This window comes from Vulpes vulpes, chromosome 13 (assembly GCF_048418805.1).
Source record: "Vulpes vulpes isolate BD-2025 chromosome 13, VulVul3, whole genome shotgun sequence".
Taxonomy (NCBI): Eukaryota; Metazoa; Chordata; class Mammalia; order Carnivora; family Canidae; genus Vulpes; species Vulpes vulpes.
In genome coordinates this window covers 82,458,605-82,479,446 of record NC_132792.1, presented here as the reverse complement: position 1 = coordinate 82,479,446, position 20,842 = coordinate 82,458,605, and the positions used below count along the sequence as shown (strand labels likewise).

The 20,842-nt window shown below is 37.6% G+C and overlaps 1 protein-coding gene across 4 annotated transcripts in view; it reads right to left on the bottom strand.

The window, feature by feature from the left end:
• SPIRE1 (spire type actin nucleation factor 1) overlaps nt 1–20,842 on the bottom strand; it is a 206,069-nt gene that overhangs the window by 19,089 nt on the left and 166,138 nt on the right. For 2 of the 4 annotated variants that reach the window (XM_072734854.1, XM_072734852.1), the window contains exons 9-11: nt 14,761–14,802; nt 7,295–7,467; nt 4,257–4,347 (exon numbers count right to left, since the gene is read on the bottom strand). In XM_072734854.1, coding sequence (XP_072590955.1) covers nt 4,257–4,347; nt 7,295–7,467; nt 14,761–14,802 — 306 coding nt within the window. The remainder of the gene's footprint in view (nt 1–4,256; nt 4,348–7,294; nt 7,468–14,760; nt 14,803–20,842) is intronic. The other 2 variants (XM_072734851.1, XM_072734853.1) reach the window with 1 other exon arrangement.

Genomic DNA, 20,842 nt, shown 5'->3' with positions numbered 1-20,842 from the left:
TCATTTCTGATAGTTTTTGCTTTATATATTTCAATGGTCATTAGGTGCATAAATGTTAAAATTGTTCTATCTTCTTACTACATTGAACCTTTTATTAACATTGTGTCCTTAATTTGTCTCTTGTAACCTTTTTTTTTTTTAACTTAAAATCTATTTTGCCTGATATGAGTATAGTTTCCCTAAGCTTTCTTTTGGTTATTATTTGCATGGAATATCTTTTCCATCCTTTCACTTTCAATCTGTTTGTGGTTTTGAATCTCAAGGGAGTCTCTTCCAGCTAGCATACAGTTAGATCATGTGTTTTTATCCATCTTGCCAATCTCTAGCTTTTGATTAGAGAGTTTAATTCATTTACATTTAAAGTAATTACTGCTTAGGAGGGACTTTCTCATTGTGCTATTTGTTTTCTATATGCCTTATAAGAGCTTTTGTCCCTCATTTCCTTCATTCTTGTCTTTCAGGTTAAAAGATTTTTTTATAATGAGAAGTTTAAATTCCTTTCCCATTTCTTTTCATGCATATCCTGTAGCTATTTTCTTGGTGGTTACCATGGAGACTACATTTAACATCCTAAAATTATAACACTTTGATTTGGATTTATAGCAGCTTAATTTCAGTAATGCACAAAAACTGTCTTGCACAGCTCTGTCCCTTTTGGCTGTTGGTGTCACAAAATTACATTTTTATACACGGTCTTCCACAAAAAATGGATTAATAATTCTTTCAAATATATTAGTCTCTCAAATTATGTAGCAAACAGAAAGTGCAGTTACAAACCACTGTTACACTACTATTAGCTTTTCTAATTGTCCATGTATTTTTATTGAGATCTTTATTTCTCTCATGGCTTTGAATTATTGTCTAGTGTCCTTTCATTTCCCCCTGTAGGACTACTGAGCATTTCTTACAGGGAAGGTCAAGTGGTTATAAACTCCCTCAGCTCTTGTTTATCTGGGAATGTTTAAATTTCTTCCTTCCTTTGGTAAATAGTTTTGCTGGATATAAGATTGTTGGTGGACTTTTTTTTTTTTTAAGCACTTTGAATATACAGATTTCCTCCACTATCTGAGAGTAGAGGATTTCTGTGAAACCTTCTGTAAGCTGAAATGGCATAAACCAAAGAAGCAACTGAAACACTTTGTAAAAGTGAAAATCTTTGGATTTCGATGAATTAGCTAGAACAGGTATTAATGTTGGTCTTTCATAAAGAGTGAAGTGATGGAAAGCAAACTTTCAGATAGTGGGATGGAGAGCTGTATTGGACCCAGTCTCCTGGCTTCCAAAGTTTCTGATGAGAAATATGCTGAAAATCTCCTTGAGGATCTCTTGTATGTAGGGACTCACTTCTCTTTTGTTGCTCGGTTTTTGGCTTTTGGGATTACAATGTGTCTCAGTGTGGGTCTCTTATAGTAGTTGAGCTGCCTGAATGTTTATATTCATGTCATTCCTCAATCTGGTAAGTCTCAGCCATTATTTCTGCCATGAATCTTTCTGCCCTTCTTTCTCTCCTCTCCTTCAGGGACTCCCACAGAGCAAATGTCAGTCCACTTGTTGTTGTCCCACAGGTCTCTCAGTCTCTGCTTTTTTCCAATCGTTTTTCTTTCTGTTCCTCGGACCTGATACCCTCCACTGTCCTATCTCCAAGTTTGCTGATTCTTTCTTCTGCCTGCCCAAATCCGCCTCTGAATATTCTAATGAATATTCAATATTTATTTATTTATTTATTTATTTATTTATTTATTTTTAAAAAATTTTTATTTATTTATGATAGTCACAGAGAGCGAGAGAGGCAGAGACACAGGCAGAGGGAGAAGCAGGCTCCATGCACCGGGAGCCTGATGTGGGATTCGATCCTGGGTCTCTAGGATCGCGCCCTGAGCCAAAGGCAGGCGCTAAGCCGCTGCGCCACCCAGGGATCCCCTCAATATTCATTTAAGTCACTGGAATTTTTGGCTCTAGAATTTTTGTTTCATTTTAGGTTTTCTAGCTCTTTATTGATCTTTCCATTTTGCTCGCACATTGTGTTCTTGACTTTCTCCACATCTTCTTTTAGTTCTTTGAACATTTTTATAAAAATATTTTATTTATTTATCTGACAGTGAGAACTAGCACAAGCCGGGAAGCAGCAGGCAGAGGGAGAGGGAGAAGCAGGCTCTCCCCTAAGCAGGGAGCCTGACGTGGGGCTCCAGGACCCTGGGATCACGACCTGAGCCAAATCAACTGACTGAGTCACCCAGGCGACCTCTCATTGAGTATCTTAAGACAGTTTTTAAAAAGTCTGTTTGGCATATCCCCCTCATTTTCTGGGACAGTTTCTGTTGATTTCTTTATTCTGAATGGGCCATACCTTCCTATTTCTTAGTATGCCTTATGTTTTTTTGTTGTTGTTGAACACTGGACATTTGAATCTAATAATGTGGTAACTCTGGAAATCAGATTCTATCCCTTTCCCGGGATCTGCTGTTTTTTTTTTTTTTTGTTATGGTTTTTGCTTATTGTCTTCTTGATTGCTATAGGCTGTCAATATGCTGAGGATCACCCTGAGATGTAAACTTAGGATCTTCTCAGGCTTCTATGAGCCATTCCCTGGGCATGCATAATCACTTTATAATTTCCCCTATTTATGTAGTTTCTGAATATCCTAGTTTTTAATATCTGGCTCCCAAAAGGGAAAAAGCTAAAAATGAAGGGAGTGGGGGGAGAAGGAGGCCAGCCCTTACAATCCCTGGAAGTCACTTTAGCATGCAGGGAGCTTGCAACAAAGCAACAATAATCATTGTCTGCCTCTTTGTCTACATCTTTGGAATCAGATGTAGCAATCAGTAACCAGAGGAGAGATGCCCAATATTTGGAGGACAGGGTCCTTTTTGCCCACCCTAGCTCCTGTAAGCTATGTGCAAGCTGCTTTAGGAACAGTACATTGCTGCCTGCCATGTGGCTGGGGGTGAGGCATGAGTAATTGCTATTGTACAATTTTTCATCTAAATCTTCCCCTGTGGGTGCCTAGGTCAGTTAAGCATCCGTCTTTGGCTCAGGTCATGATCCCAGGGTCCTGGGATGGAGGTCTACATGGGGCTCCCTGCTATGTGGGGAGTCTGCTTCTCCCTCTCCCTCTGCCCCTCCTCTCTGCTTGTTCTTTTTCTCTCTCAAATAAATAAAAATCTTTAAAAAAATAAAATAATCTTTCCCTCAAAGTTGCAAGTCTTCAGCAGACTCAGAGTTCCAAAGGACTTATGTCAGACTCTGCCAGTACAACTGTTGTCTAGGTGGGAGACAGATTCCTGATGCTTCCTACTCCACCATCTTCCCAGAATCCTCTCCTTTAATGTGTAGTTTTTAAAGCTTTTATAATAATCTTATACATGAAAAAGATTATTAAAAACATTTAGAAATGGGGTGCCTGGTTGGTTCAGTTGGCTGGGCATCCAACTCCTGATTTCAGCTAAGGTTGTGATCTGGGGATTGTGGGATCAAGCCCTGCATCAGGCTCCATACTCGGTGTGAGGTCTGCTTGAGATTCTTTCCCTCTGTCCCTCCCCTCACTTGCACTCTCTCTCTCTGATAAATAAATAAATCTTTTTAAAAAAAATATTTATAAATCACTTAACTTTAGATTCTGCATTCAGAACCTATGAAGAGTTATTTTTTTAAGGTTTTATTTATTTATTTGACAGTGAGAGCGAGCAAGTGTGTGGGAGAGAACACAAGAAGGGGGGCAACAAGCAGAGAGAGAGAGAAAAGCAGGTTCCCCACTGAGCAAGGAGCCTGATGCGGGGCTCAATCTCAGGACCGTGCATCATGACCTGAGCTGAAGGCAGACACTCAACCAACAGAGCTACCCAGGCACCCCCTTAGGAAGAGTTATAAAGGCATTTTTAATATCTATATATGTATGTGGGTATGGATATGTATGGGAATGATAACAAGTATGATTATTTAGGGCTCCCAGCTTCAATTCAGACAAGTAGGTAAATTAATCTAAAAAATACATATAGACAGTTGACTTACTCCTTACAACTAGTATCTGTAAACCCAAAGGTGATTGATCTAAGAACCTGAGGCCCAGTTATCAGTTTAGCCCTACTTTACCATATCACTTTAGGAATGTAACAGTATTTTTGATCCTGACTAGTGAAATGTCAGGGTTAGTTCTTTCTACCCCCAACGATCACAAAGCACTTTGGAATTCCCTATTCCAGGTTCAGTGTATTTTGGGTGGAATCTGATGCTAGCTCTTTTGTACCAAAGATACTCACTCTTCCTTGTGGACACAGCCTCTGCTAAGGGATCTTCAAGGAAGGAGGGAGATACACTGCTGCTGCTGGTAGACTTGTGCAGAGTTTCTTCCTGAGAAAGGTATGGGCAGAGAAATAGAAGACTCCTAAGACATTAGTGCTCTCATGCTGATAACATTTTACTATTAAAGATTTATTTTAATGTGAGGCCCTGAATTATGTCAACAGTTCAAGGCAAACAACACAAACTAGGAGAGATCTAAGATTAGACAGATCTGGATTTGTGTCTTGGCTTTGTCCCTCATTAGAGGGACATGATACATAAAGCTTCTTGCCTCAGTTTCGTCATTTGGTATTTAATGCCATTTTTACACTGTGCTATTGGATCAGATGAGATAATACACTCAAAATGCTTAATACATTATGAGGCACACAGTAAATGGTAGTTAATATTATTATTAGGGGAATAGTTAACACATTTATAAAAGTAGTATATTGGTAGCTGCATGAAGGTGGATGCTATGTGTCTCATTCATTGTTGTTAGTAACAAATCCATTGTTAATCCATTGTAAGTAATGAATAAATCCATTGAATTTGGATTATGGAGTAATGAATAATAATCCATTGTTAATCCATTGTAAGTAATGAATAAATATTAATATTTATTGAATGGATGAAAATAATTCAAAGAATGTCATATGAATCTAGAAAAATATCTACATTATGCAAAATAACATTTAAATTCCTATTACCAGTGAGAACAGACCTTCTTAATAATTTGTTTCAGATTATATCAAGATAAAGTACAATATTTATTCATGAAAAATTTACTACCTTCTATGTGATTGAGGATGTACATAAACTACCTGACAATGTATTTCTATAATATCTACAGAAAACTGCTAAATATTTTTAAATGTGGAAGAAAGAAAATTAGATTAAAATATTCACCTATGATTATGTGAGACAAATAGTGAAAATTCTCTCTGATCTACTTAGTTAAGGTGACTTTAAGAATTAATTTTGCCATTCACAAAAAAGTGTCCTCACCTAAAACCTACTTCTGAAAGCACTGGTTTCAAACAAGCTACAATACAAAGGATCTATTCAAAGAAAAGGAGATGAAAAAAGGCAATGTAAACCATACAGTCCAAACAAAGGAGATCTGAACAGTGACCTCCTCACTCTTGGTACATACCATGAAAAACAAATCAAGCAATGTAACCAAAGCCTCAACTCCAGACACAGTGTAGAGGTCACACAAATCTACGGAAAAGCTAGCAGGCAACCAGAATGACCTCCTTCTGCTTATGGATGGCCAAAAGAAATAAAAGCTAAGAGTATCTCTTACGAAAAGAGAAAGGAGCCATACACAATACTCCCAAATGATTATGAGGTGAGGTGGGTGTCACCCTGATTTCAACAGCAGAAACTATGCCCCCACCTCACATAACTTAGCCCATCTTTCTCAGAAACGCTTCTAAAGCCCAATTTTACAGAATTCTGAGCATGTCCTTACCTTCCACACCACTCCTCTTTACTGCTTTGACCTGCTCCCACTGTGAACAACTAAGAGCCCATCCTAGGGCACCCAGGTAAGTACAAGTTGGTCAGTAAGAAACAGAAAAGTGATGAGGATATTGTCATGGTTCAAGGCCTTTTGGGATTTGTGCCTAGAAGTTATTGATGGTCCTCTGCCCCTGTATGTCCACCACAGGCAGCTGCACCCAATTTCTCACTACTTGAAAACTAATCTTCATTAGGATTAGGTGCTGGCCCAGAGGAATCACAAAGACCCTCAGAAAGTGCCAGGAGATCTGGGAAGTCAGATTTCCTGAGGGGGGGTGGGAGAGGGGGAGGGAGAGGGAGAGGGAGAAAGAATGTGGGTGTACATGCCTGTTTGGCTTGCCCTGTCATGTCCACTCCCTTGACCAAACACTTTCTCCTGGCTGGGGGATCCTGATGGGCTCTGATCTCTGAAACTACTGCCAGGCCTGCTTTCTGAAACTTGCTTGTTTGTACTGTCTGGTCCGGTTACTGGTCTCTGACACTCATTAAACGAGGCCTTTTCTAGTTCTACATCCTGACCAGTGACTCTTAACCAGGTTCTGGTTGGAACAAGGTCACTTCCAGAACTCCTTCTGCTCCTTCAGTGCTGCTTTGCTCCAAGGGTGGTACTGAAGGCTGCCAGAGTCATCAGAAATCAGTCTGGGTAATTAAAGAATAATTCCTTAATTCTACCTTGGATGAATGTGGAACGGATGAAGCCAGCAACCACAACAGCAAACAGAAGTTGAGAGTCTGGCTATGTGTGTGTATTATCTGTCTGGCAGGGGCTGGGAAGGAGGAGGCAAGAATATAATTTCATTTTACACAGGGGGAGATGTGACCTTACTGATGCTGAGGACAAAGGGATTGAGAGAAATTTGGGAAGCACCAGCATTCTAATTGTTCCTGGAAAACAGGGAGGACATCAACTCTTCCTCCAAAGGGCAGCAGGAGAAAGATGAAATCTGGAGAACCCTAGCAGAGTTTTCTTTTACAGACCGGTCTATTGATATTACTATCACAGAAAGAACAAGCTTCACCATGGGTAGGTATGTGTGTGAGAGAGAAAAATCCATGGAAATAGATTTTTCTTTTTCCTTCCCCCAAAACAAAGGGAAACATGTGGGAAGATATGTTTCCTTCCCCCCAAAAAAGGGATTTCCTTCCCCCAAAACAAAGGGATTTCCCTCCCCCAAAACAAAGGGAAACAAAGGGAAGATGTTTACATTTTTTTAAAGTTATATTAATACCACTATAATCTAAGATCATACAAATATTTCAAAACCTATTCTATAAACTATGGCCACTATACTGGTCTTTCATGGAAAACACAAAATCCATTGTTTCATTTCCTGCTAAACAAATGAATTTCAATTCCAACTTTATTGACTGAAAGATGGGAAGAGATTAAGCACCAACTTATGCAACATGATTAGTAAACTAGGTCAGAGAGGGCTTGCCTTCTGAACATGGAGTCAAGATGTGTGTAACAGGCTCTCATGGGACTTACCTCGGAGTCAGAGCTGTCCAGTTCAGCCAGAGTTGGGGCTTTGAGGAGCTTCTTCCGCTGCACAGGCACCTGCTGTGCAGCACTCAATCCATTTTCTTTTGTTTGTGATGGGAAACCTCCATTCACCATTGAAGATTCCACAGTGTTCTTTGGAGATTCAGGAGTATTTACATCTGGTGAAAGACAGGAAAAAGCTTACCTTTTTCAAGCTAAGAAAGGTAATCAATCAGTAGGCCAAATACACGTTCCCAAGTACCTGGACTGGGTAGCACAAACCACAAACCAGGGGACATGGCATTTCCAGGTCACACAAATATAACACAGAGGCATCTATGTATAAAACATTGTTTGATATTAACTGTCAGATTAAAGAAAACCTTTAAATGAATCATAATAAATTTACATTTATACATTAGAATTTAGAGCTGGATGGAATCCTATAGATAACTAACTCTAACTTCTGAATCTTGCAGAGACTCAGAGAGGCTAGTTTTACTTCATAGTCTCCAAAGAGCTAGTGGTAAATGGACCAAAGTGCTGGTATACACAAAGCCATAGCAGGCATATGGCTTTAAGATTTGAAAATGGTTTAATTTAAAAAACAAAATAGTGAATAGTCTATATTCATATAAACATGAACACAAAGAATCTGCGATACATTCTCTCTGATAAGGGTGACTTAGATTATTCAGAGGTCAAATCTGGGCGGGAAGGGAATACAAGAGGTTAAAGAAATGTGGCAGCAGAGTACAGAGTACACAGTACAGGGCACAGAGTACGTAATATATGAGTATAGAGCATGGAGTATACAGTATAAAGTATGGACTACAGAACACAGAGTAGTATAGAGAGTACCCAGTACAGACTACAAAATATAAAGGATATAGTATATAGTTCATAGTACAGAGTACATTTTTTTAAAGTTTAAGAGACTTTAGTTTGAATATGCCTATCATTCATTAAATTTAATTTTTCATAGTGCATAGCTATGTACCGAAGTATACAGGGAAAAATAAACATTAGAAATACCTAAGGATGCAAGTATACAGGCAAAGAAGACATTCAGTACATACCATGAACAGGCTTAGAAGCATCCTAGGACAGTATCCATTAGAAAAGAATGAAAATCATGCAAAAAAATCTATCCAAATCATGGAAGGCAAATGAAATCAGTAAAAGTTATAGTTTCTTGTATGGGATAAAGTATACATGTTCTTTGGATTGAAAACACAATACAAATAAATATGGCTTGGCTTCTATGTCCAAGCCAAAAATTATCTACAGAAGTAACAAGTGTAGATGCTGCATGTGACAATAAAAATATTAAAGGCCCCAGTATATAGTATAGAGTATGTAGTATAGAGGAGAGTACAGAATATATAGTAGTACACAGTAGAGAATACATATAGAGTGTATATTGTATAGAATACAGAGTACAGATCAGAGCGCAGAGTACAGATCATAGAATGTATACAGTTTATGGTATGGAGTACAGAGTATATGCAGCATATAGTATATAGAGTATACAGAGCACAAAATATATAGTATAGAGCATGGGGCATAGAGTATATAGAGCAATGTACATACTACATATAAAGTACAGAGTACAGAGAATATGAAGCATACAGTAGTGTATGGAGTAGAGTACAGAGTACAGACTAGAGAGTACAAAGCACAGACTATAGAATACAGAGTAAGAGTATTGAGTACATAGTATAGAGGACAGGTTATATAATATAGAGTTCACAGCACAGACTATGAAGTACAGAGCATACATTATAGTAAGATGCAGATGATTTGGGTTCAAAGGCTAGCTCTGGTGGTAGTTGTCTGACGGTGAGCAAGTTACCTAGCCTCTTATTTCATCACCTGTAAAATGGGCCTAACAACAGACATGGGCTCTTTTTGAAGATTAAGTTAACAATTGCATATAAAATACTCAATACTGTGTGTAATAAAGGCAACACACAATAAATGTTGGCAATTATTAACACTGATTTTTATCTCCATTTGTAACTAACTTAAGGCTCAGGGTGACTTAGCCAGTCACACAGCTAGTGTGTGGAACAGCTGATACTTGATTCCTTGTTAGTAGTGACTCAAAAGACCAACTTTTTGCCCCTGTACTCTGTATTCACTCTTACAGTGTAAGTGGAACTAATTTTCCTCAGTATTTCAAATGATGTTTTAAACACAGACAACATGGAATTGCACATGGAATAGTCTATGAAACTCCTGCGGTTGAAGGTAAAGGGCACACTAAGCTCCGTTAGGAGGGAAAGCACTATAACTGCAGTTACTGTAAAATATTATAGTTTCCTTCACAACATACAACTTTTATATCCTTGGAGCTTAAGAGGTGGATTTCCAAAAAACATTCAGTGAATAAACATGTTCCAGTCCCGCCTTCCTTAACATTATTAAAAGAATAATAATATAAATAAAAGAATAATATAAATTATTACAAGTGATGTGTATATCTAGTTTCATATTTACAATTTTTGCTACTTTTAGAGATCAAGGTCAGAGCACATGCCCTTTTGAATGAGAAGAAAGAGTCTGAGTAAGCAAGGAAGGACACAGGAAAGTAAGAAAAGGAAGATGGATCCATCAATCATTTATTTATTTAACATAAACATTTTATAATTGAAAACACATGCACTAATTTTCTTATTTCCTTTCCAGATGTTAAGTAGCTCTAATAAAAAAAAAATAACTGGAAGAGGGGCTGCGCTTGAGAGGCAAAAGGGCAAAAACTGCAAGTTTTTACACAAATTTATACGTTAAAATCTTCAAATAAATCTTTCCTGAGAGGATGTAGAGAGTAGTAGACTGCCACACTTTGGATAGTAGTTTTAAAGTTTTCCAGAAAGCAAAGGAGGAAATGATTAGGCTAACTGATTAATTTCTATTCAAGAAAAAAGGTAGGGTTCAAATACAGTCTTGAAGCATATTTTAAAATACCTTATTCTATAGTTTATATTCTTTTATCCACTTCCTATAGAATTACTCACATAAGTTGTAGTAGTTAGGCTTTCCAGAGAAAGCATAAAGTTCAAATACACACATCTTTATACCCTCTCAGCTGCCCAGATTCCAATCCAGGTGCCCACACTGCAGGTACTGTGAGAAGAGAAACAGCTTTCTGAGGTGGGTCACATTTCCAATCCTCCAAATCAGAGCTTTCCTAAGGGTGAAACTACTAGTAGTGCATGGAGGAACACTGGAGGTTTTAATGGTTATATATTCATTTAATGCTTCAGAAAAATATATCAGATACATGGCTTTATGAATGTTTTTCCTTAAGAAATTTTTAAGAAGTCATTGATGGTAGATTAAAATAATTTAAATAATACTGGTGGTACTGAAAGCCTGGCAAAAATCATGAGGGTGGCATTTGACCTAAAGTTTAGGGAATATTGGCTGCCATGAGTTCATTTCATTCTCAGTGCAGAAGATCTGAGAAACTACCTAACAGCTCTCTACTTGCGTGAACTGTATCTACTATGAGATCGATAATTGACCAAAACTACTGAAATAACCACCTTGTGCTGAATTCAAAGCTTTGAGATAAATAGAATTGATGAAAAAAAACAAAAAACAAAAAAACATAACCAGTTTCAGGCTATCCACATATAGACCTAAATACTGTGTGTGACTTTACCTTATACTGTATATTTATAAAAGACCTAGTTGAACATATTTTTAAGAGAAATTTTTAAGTAGTTTGATTACTTGTAACTTTCTGTTCAAATAAAGAAATCCTTATTATTACTTCAATGTAGCAAAGTGAGAAAACCAGGGACTTGCATAAGACTTCTATATAAGACAGAAATTCCTGAGAAAAAACTGGTGATATTTATAAGCAAGCAAAATATTTAACATGCTAGCTATGGCATTAGAAGTCACATACCTCAGGTATAGAATCTAAAATGCATAACCATGATATTAAATGCTTTATGTAATAACTTTATATGTGTTAAGAAACACCCAACTGTTGTCTTACTTGGGGGAAAAATGACTGTGATATAGATTATATATTTAGTGTTTGCATTGCAAAAATAAATTACACTTACCTTAATTAATGTTGAATGGATTAAGATTTTCCACTAAGTATTAATATTTTTAAGACATATCTAAGCAGCAGAATATACTTCATTATGTCTCATTCTGTACTTAAGTTCAGAGGCTTTAACTATACTCTATATTTAAATATTTATTACTTAGTGTGTTAATTTCCCAACTTAGAGAAGAACTGTATCCTATTCTTTGTATTTGGTTAAAAGAATGGATTATTTTTTCCATTTATTATTTGAGACATTTAAATTGACTAGTCAAAATGCAACAATGAAAACACAGAAGTAGCTAGCACAAGAAATTGAGAATGAAGCACATGGAAATCATGAAGTGCAATGAAGTAGCAAATGATAAGCAGTTAAAAGCAAATAAAAAATTTGGCTACTCTTTTACATCATGGAGGGTAAGAGCTTTCTTCCCAAATCAGAAGCCACCATATAACCTATATGAACACAAAATACACTAATATATATATATTGTGGGGGGGCATGCAAATTGTTCAGATCAGCCACCTGTGCTTAATTTATGTTAGCCAAGAGTCAGTGTGTTTAAATAGCCGCTACTCCATTATAGTTCAACAGATGGAAGCATCTCCAGAAAAGAGACAGTCTCTTTAATATATACTGCCAACTTTTGGAGAATATCAGTGACAAATATGTACCAAAACATTCCTGAATTTATTTTCCAGACCATTTTTATAAGTTTTTTTTTTCTTTTTTACATTTACTCCACAAATGTAGGTAAAATAAAAATTTCAAATGAGTAAAGAAAATAGAAAAAGTTCTTCAGTGGTCAGCCAAAAGTCGTAAGATTGTAAAATATTTATCTGAATTTTTTAAAAGCCCTAATAACAGTGATGCCTGAGACCTACGAATATAAACACAAATTTAAAAACAGTAGGAAATTAGTTTAGCAATTGGAGGATGCTCAGTAAATATTCATAAAAAGAGTAAGATACTAGAACTCTTTGGCTCTTTAAATATGAATTTGTATATAAGGTATGCCAACAATTCTAGAGCGTATGAACGAAAACTCTGGAGGAAAATATTAATGTCAACAACTCATTTCATTTTACATTCGAAAAACAGTTCCTAGGGGTACCTGGGTGGCTCAGTCAGTAAGCGACTGCCTTTAGCTCAGGTCATGATCTCAGGGTCCTGGGATTGAGCCCCACATCAGGCTCCCTGCTTGGCAGGGATTGAGCCTGCTTCTCCCTCTCTCTGCCTCTTCTTCTCATGCTTGCACTCTCTCTCAAATAAATAAAATCTTTTAAAAACAAACAAAAAAACAGTTTCCAAAGTAAAAAATTCTAATTTGCAAAAATATTTTATTTGGATTAAGTTTGTTTTGAAAATTCACTCATATATTGGGATCCCTGGGTGACTCAGTGGTTTAGCGCCTGCCTTTGGCCCAGGGCACGATCCTGGAGCCCCGGGATCGAGTCCCATGTCGGGCTCCTGGCATGGAGCCTGCCTCTCTCTCTGTCTGTGTCTCTGCCTCTCTCTCTCTATGTCTATCATAAATAAATAAAATCTTAAAAAAAAAAAAGAAAATTCACTCATATGTAAAAACTCAATTTAAAAAGGGGTTGATTTCAGAAATCAAATTTAGTTAATGGTTGTTTCACTATTAATCCCTGTCTATTTAACAGCAAGTATCTAAACTTGTTCTACAAGCCCAGAACACATTATACAGTTGACCCTTGAACAAGGCAAGAGAGATCTCCATTCCCAATCAAAAATCTGCAAATAACTTTTGTCTCCAAAAAACTTAACTGCTAATTAAGTCTACTGTTGACTGGGAAACTTACTGATAATATTAACAGTCAATGGACAAATATATATATATATATATATATATATATATATATATATATAAAGATTTTATTTATTTATTCATGAGAGACACAGAGACAGAGAGAGACACAGACACAGGCAGAGGGAGACGCAGGTTCCATGCAGGGAACCCGATGTGGGACTCGATCCCGGGTCTCCAGGATCAGGCCCTGGGCTGAAGGCGGCACTAAACCCCTGAGCCATCCGGGCTGCCCAACGGACATATATTTTGTATGTTATATTTATCATATATATGTGTGTGTGTACATATATACTGTATTCTTAAAGCTAGAATAATATATTTTTTAAGATTTTATTTATTTATTAGAGACACACACACACAGAGACAGAGAGAGAGAGAATGAGACAGGCAGAGGGAGAAGCAGGCTCCATGCGGGGAGCCCGACTGGGACTTGATCCCAGGTCTCCAGGATCATGCCCTGGGCTGAAGGTGGCGCTAAACCGCCGAGCCACCTGGGCTGCCCTAGAATAATATTTTTTTTAAAGAAAAAAAAATAAGAAAATCATAAGGAAGAGAAAATGCCCTTTGCACAGAGGACTAGGGAGCAAGGGTGATGGGTGTGTCGGCTCCTCCTGTAGCACCATTCTGCTCTCTGGGCACATTCCTTGCTTCAGCTCAGCATCCTGTCCGCCAGCCCTGGGTGCAGACCCTAATCCTCCTGTCAGCATCAGGGGGCAACCTGCAACCCTGTTGTCTCTGGTCCCTAGAGGCTGCTGACAATCTCAGCAGGCCTCCCTGGGCCTTCGTGGGTTCCTGGAGGGCAGATTAGTTGCCTTCCATTTGGTCCTATGAAGACTGGGGTGGACAGTTATAAATAAATGACCTGTAGCTTTTGCTGTCAACTCTTAAATTAAAAAAAAAAATTCCTATTAGTGGATCTGAGCAGTTCAAACCCATGTTGTTTAGGGTCAGCTATATTCTACAACCAAAGCCATTATAACATAGCTGTATTTTTATACTCTCAAACAGCACTCAGAATCATTCATGACTAGCCTCTATCCACAGGAAGCCCCAGGACACCAAACACAGCACTTGCCTGACAACTAAGGAGCGGTGGTCCTCTGAAATAGCTGACAGCTCTAATTACTTAAATAACTGAATGTTTTAGAGAATAAGAAACATCAAAACTTTGTCTCTTGAAACTTCTATTCTCTTAAAGCAAAGTTCTGTTTTAGATTTTGACATCACTACTTTAGAAGAGTGTGGATAACTCTAAAAGAAGTGTGGGTAAGAGATAGTGAGTGTAAGGATGGGCAGTCACATTTCATAACCACAGGGATGGCATAATGGTTCTTCTATAATCTCTCATAGGCAACAGATTTATTAGTGGAGTTTTAATTTTTTTAAGTGTATGGTTTTCAAATAAGCAGAACATTTTATCTTACTGACCACAGTTTAGAAGAAGCCTTTCAATTTTCTCCTTTAACATGTACGGACAAGCAGATGAATGAAATGCATTTCACAGAAACCACAAAACCCATGTCAGGTGTGAAAGCGTTTGTTTTGTTTTGTTTTGTTTTGTTTTGTTTTACCTGACAAGTCAAAACTGTAAGACATGCTAAGTGGCCGCATTGCTGAAAAAAGAAAACAAACAATAAAAAAATAATTCAGCTGTTAGGAATATACAGGGAGGTCGAAAAAGGGAGGAAGCTTCAAGAAGACCTATAATGGCACATTTCAGATTTTATGGCAGAAGGCAGAGAATAAAAATCTGAAATACAACAAAACTATGAGTCTTAGTTTCAATTATATCACTAAGACTTGAAACGGAGTAACATTAAAAGAAAAAACATAATTTTTTAAACAACATGTTAAGAATGAAAGCATGAAAGATATAAAACATTTTAAAGAAACATAGGATTTTGGCTTAAATATAACATGATTTTAGGACACAAATTTTTGAAGTTAAAGAATAAATGTGTTCTTAAATGATTTATTTCAGGATGAGAATCTGATGCTACTAAAATAGGTGAAACATTTTATAAAAAGTCTCTTTCAGGAATTAGCATCACAATGCATCAATATGCTGCCCATTGCAGGCAGTGTAACCTAGCAGTTGAATAGAGGCCCCAGGAGCCAGAATGTCTGAATTTGCATCTCAGCTCTGCCACTTAGCACTGTGATTCTGGGAAAAGTTACTTAACCTCTCTCTGCTTCAGTTATTTAATCTGTAAAATGGGAAAAATGGTACTTATCTCATGAGATTGTTAATGAAGATTGAATGATCCTACCAAAATAAGGTGCTTGCATATAGCAAACTGCTTCACACACAGTAAAAGCTCAATAAATAGAATTTCTTAAGAATAAATTTATTTCCTGTTGAAATAATGTCTTAAAATTTTTATTATACATGCTAAAAATCATTGAATTGCATTTTATATGGGTGAATTTTATAGTAGATAAATTATGCCTCAATAAAGCTAGTTTTTAAAAAAGCTTACTACAAAGATTTGATTAATTTGGGTATTCATGACAGTAAGAATTAACTTTTTTCACTGCAGCTCAAAACTCTTAATAGTCAATCTATTCTATGACCTAGGCTCAGGGAGGACAGACAACTCTATGGTCAGAAGAGGACAGACCTTGGATCTATAGTAGGGATGGAAGTACAGGCATAATGGGGAGAATGTCTCCCCCATTCATGTCTTCCAGGTATACTGCCTATAGAGTTCTAACACCTAAATTTAATAGAAGTAAGTATCTCTCAATGTTTGTGGCAGATGTTTTTAAAGTAATAATTTATACTTACATCCAAAATCTTAACATAGTATTTTAAAAAATGATGTGAAAGTAAAGCCCTGAATTACATCCCAGACACAGGTAGGCAAGATGTCAGAATCACATGTAGATATTTTTAAAAGCACTTACGCTAACAAAGGAGATGTGTATCTTAAATGGGGCAAATAAAGCAAATTGACAATTGTATTTATTGTTTGATGACTAGGAAATAATATTTTAAGTATTTTATTCTACTATGTAAATTAAGATGTAACTTTTATTTTTTATTTTTTAAAGATTCTATTTATTCATGACAGACATAGAGAGAGAGAGAGAGAGGCAGAGACACAGGCAGAGGGAGAAGCAGGCTCCACGCAGGGAGCCCGATGCAGGACTCGATCCCAGGACCCCAGGACCACGCCCCGGGCCAAAGGCAGGCGCCAAACTGCTGAGCCACCCAGGGATCCCCTAAGATGTAACTTTTAAATAAACATTTTACTGTGTTTTAGTTATCTCAGAGAAAAGCAGGAATTTTATACTGAAATTATTCAAACTGCTATATTTCAATATAAAATTCCTCCACTCACCATTCAAAGAACCCTACATTTCTTGTACACTTTTCTTTTTTTTTTTAATTTTTATTTATTTATGATAGTCAGAGAGAGAGAGAGAGAGAGAGAGAGAGAGGCAGGCAGAGACATAGGCAGAGGGAGAAGCAGGCTCCATGCACCGGGAGCCCAATGTGGGATTCGATCCTGGGTCTCCAGGATTGCACCCTGGGCCAAAGGCAGGCGCTAAACCGCTGTGCCACCCAGGGATCCCTCTTGTACACTTTTCTACATGTCTCCTGAGGCAAGGGAAACAAGCAAAAACAAACTAATGGGACTACATCAAAATAAAAAGCTTTTGAACAGTGAAGGAAACCATCAACAAAACTAAAAGGCAACCCTACTGAATGGGAGAAGATATTTACAAATGATACAATTAATAGGGGGTTAATATCCAAAATATATAAAGAACTTACATAGCTCAATGCCCAAAACCCCAAATAATACAATTAAAAATGGGCAGAGGACATCAATAGACATTTTTCCAAAGAAGACATCCAGATGACCAAGAGCTATGTGAAAAGATGCTCAACATTACTCATTATTGGGGAAATACAAATCAAACTCACAATGAGATATCACCTCACACCTGTCAGAATGGCTAAAAACAAAAATATAAGAAACAGCAAGTGTTGGTGAGGACATGGAGAAAAAGGAACCCTTGTGCACTGGTGGTGGGAATGTATACTGTTGCAGCTACTGTGAAAAACTGTATGAAGTTTCCTCAGAAAGTTAAAAAAGAGAATTACTGTATGATCCAGTAATTCTATTACTGGGTATTTATCCAAAGAAAAGGAAAACAGTAATTCAACAAGATACATGTACCTCTATTTTATTGAAGCATTATTTACAATTGCCAAGAAATGGAAGAAGCTCAAATGTCCATTGATTGATGAATGGATAAAGAAGATGTGTGTGTGTGTGTGTATATATATATATATACACACACATTCACACAATGAAATATTGTTCAGCCATAAAAAAGAATGAAATCTTGCCATTTGCAACAACATGTATGGATCTAAACGATATGATGCTAAGTGAAATATGTCGGTTAGAGAAAGACAAGTACCATATGATTTCATTCATATCTGATATTTAAGAAACTAAACAAATGAACAAAGGAAAAAGAGACAAATAGGGACACCTGAGTGGCTCAGTGGTTGAATGTCTCCCTTTGGCTCAGGGCGTGATCCCAGAGTCCCAGGATTGAGTCCTGCATCAGGCTCCCCACAGAGAGCCTACCTCTCTCTCTGCCTCTGTTCTCTGCCTCTCTCTCTCTGTCTCTCATGAATAAATAAAGAAAATAATAAGAAAAGAAATAAAAAAAAAGACCCTAATGGTTACCAGAGGACAGACAGGTAGGAATGGGTGAAACAGGGGAAGGGGATTAAGAGTACCTTTAACCCGATGAACACTGAGAAATGTATAAAACTGCTGAATCATTATACCTGAAATTAATATAGCACTGTATGTTAATTCTACTTGAATAAAAAAACCCACCTATTTAAAAAAAGCCTAAATTTCTGTAAAAGGCATCTGAATCAGCAAATAAAAAGTCAAACTCTCACTCTTTGCACATGACGTGATACTCTATGTAGAAAGCCCAAAAAAGAGATGCCTGAGTGGCTCAGTGGTTGAGCATCTGCCTTCAGCTCAGGTCATGATCCTGGGGTCCTGGGATCGAGTCCCACATTGGGCTCCCTGCATGGAGCCTGCTTCTCCCTCTGCCTAAGTCTCTGCCTCTCTCTGTCTCTCATGAATAAATAAAATCTTAAAAAAAAAAAAAGAAAACTATAAAACTCTGCTGATAGAAATTTAAAAAGATAGGGATGCCTGGGTGGCTCAGTGGTTGAGCATCTGCCTTTGGCTCAGGGTGTGATCCTGGGGTCCTGGAATCGAGTTCTGCACTGGGCTCCCCACACGGAGCCTGCTTCTTCCTTTCCCTATGTCTCTGCCTCTCTCGCTCTCTGTGTCTCTCAAATAAATAAAATCTTAAAAAAAAAAATAAATAAAATAAATAAAATCTTAAAAAAAAAAATTAAGAAAGCCCAAAGACTCCAGAATCTTACAGGAATTCAGCCAACATGGCATGATATAAAAATCAATGCACAGAAATCAGTTGCATTTCTATACACTAATAATGAGACAGAAGAAAGAAAAATTAAGGATCCCATTTATAATTGCACCAAAATCATAAAGTACCTAAGAATAAACCTAACCAAAGAGGCAAAGGATCTGTACTCAGAACTATAGAACACTCATCCAAGAAAGTGAGGAAGACACAAAGAAATGGAAAAACATCCCATGTTCATGGGCTAGAAGAACAAATATTGTTAAAATGTCTATGCAACCTAGAGCAATCTATACATTCAATGCAATCCCTATCAAAATACCATCAACTTTCTTCACAGAGCTGGAACAAAAAATCCTAAAATTTGTATGGAATGAGAAAAGACCCCGAATAGCCAAATGAAGGTTGAAAAAGAAAACCAAAGCTGGAGGCATCACAATTCCAGACTTTGAGCTCTATTACAAAGCTGTGATCATCAAGACAGCCTGGTACTGGCACAAAAACAGACACATAGATCAATGGACCAGAATAGAGAACCCATAAATGGACTTTCAACTCTATGATTAACTACTCTTTGATGAAGCAACAAATGATATCCAATAGAAAAAAAGACAGTCTCTTTAACAAATGGTGTTGGGAAAATTGGACAGCCACATGTAGAAGAATGAAACTGGACCATTTTCTTACACTATACACAAAAACAGACTCAAACTAGATGAAAGACCTAAATGTGAGACAGGAATCCATCCAAATCCTAAAGGAGAACACAAGCAGCAACCTCTGTAGCCTTGACTGCAGCAACTTCTTGCTAGATACGTCTCCAAAGGCAAGGGAAACAAAGGCAAAAATGAACTGCTGGGACTTCATCAAGATAAAAAGCTTTTGCACAGCAAAGGAAACAATCAACATAACCAAAAGACAACTGACAGAATGGGAGAAGATATTTGCAAATGACACATCAGATAAAGGGCTAGTATCCAAAGATCTATAAAGAACTTATCAAACTCAATATCCAACAAATAATCCAGTCATGAAATGGGCAGAAGTCATGAGCAGACATTTCTCCAAAGACATACACATGGCCAACAGACACCTGAGAAAATGTTCAACATCATTCGGCATCAGGAAAGTACAAATCAAAACCACAATGAGATACTACCTCACATTGGCTAAAATTTAAGTCAGGAAATGACAGAGGTTGGTGAGGATGTGGAGAAAGGGGAATTCTCCTACACTGTTGGTGGGAATGCAAACTGGCGTAGCCACTCTGGAAAACAGGATGGAGGTTCCTCAAAAAGTTGAAATAGAGCTACCCTTCGACCCAGCAATTGCACTACTAGGTATTTACCCCAAAGATACAAATGTAGTGATCCTAAGGGGGCACCTACACCCCAATGTTTATGGCAGCAATGTCCACAGTAGCAAAACTATGGAAAGAGCCCAGATGTCCATCAACAGATGAATGGATAAAGAAGATGTGGTGTACACACACATGTATATACACACACACACAGGAATACTACTCAGCCATCAAAAAACCCCCAAATCTTGTCATTTGCAATGATGTGGATAGAGCTAGAGAGTATTTGCTGAGTGAAATAAGTCAATCATATGATCTCACTCATATGTGGAATCTAAGAAACAAAACAGAGGATCACAGGGGAAGAGAAGAAAAAAATAGAACAAGACAAAACCAGGGGGAGACAAACCATAAGAGACTCTTTTTTTTTATTTTTAGGTTTTATTCATCTGACACAGAGAGACAGAGAGACAGAGAGAGAGAGAGAGAGCACATGCACAAGTATGCATGCACACAAGCAGAGGCAGTGGCAGAAGGAGCGGGAGAAGCAGGCCCCCTGTGGAGCAGGGAGCCCAAACTGGGGCTCGATCCCAGGACCTTGGGATCATAACCTGAGCTGAAGGCAGGTGCTTAACCAGCTGAGCCACCCAGGTGTCTCCATAAGAGACTCTTAATCATAGGAAACAAATTGGGGGTTGCTGGGGGGAGAGGGTGGGGTAACTGGGGAATGAGCATTAAGGAGGGGACATGATATAATGAGCACTAGGTGTTACATAAGACTGATGGATCACCGAACTCTACCTTTGAAACTAATAATACACTATATGTCAATAAAAAAATTCATAGCAGAAACTTGAAGTTCAATAATCAAGATATTTTGGATGCAGAAATTATGTATTTCAAACAGAAAAGGA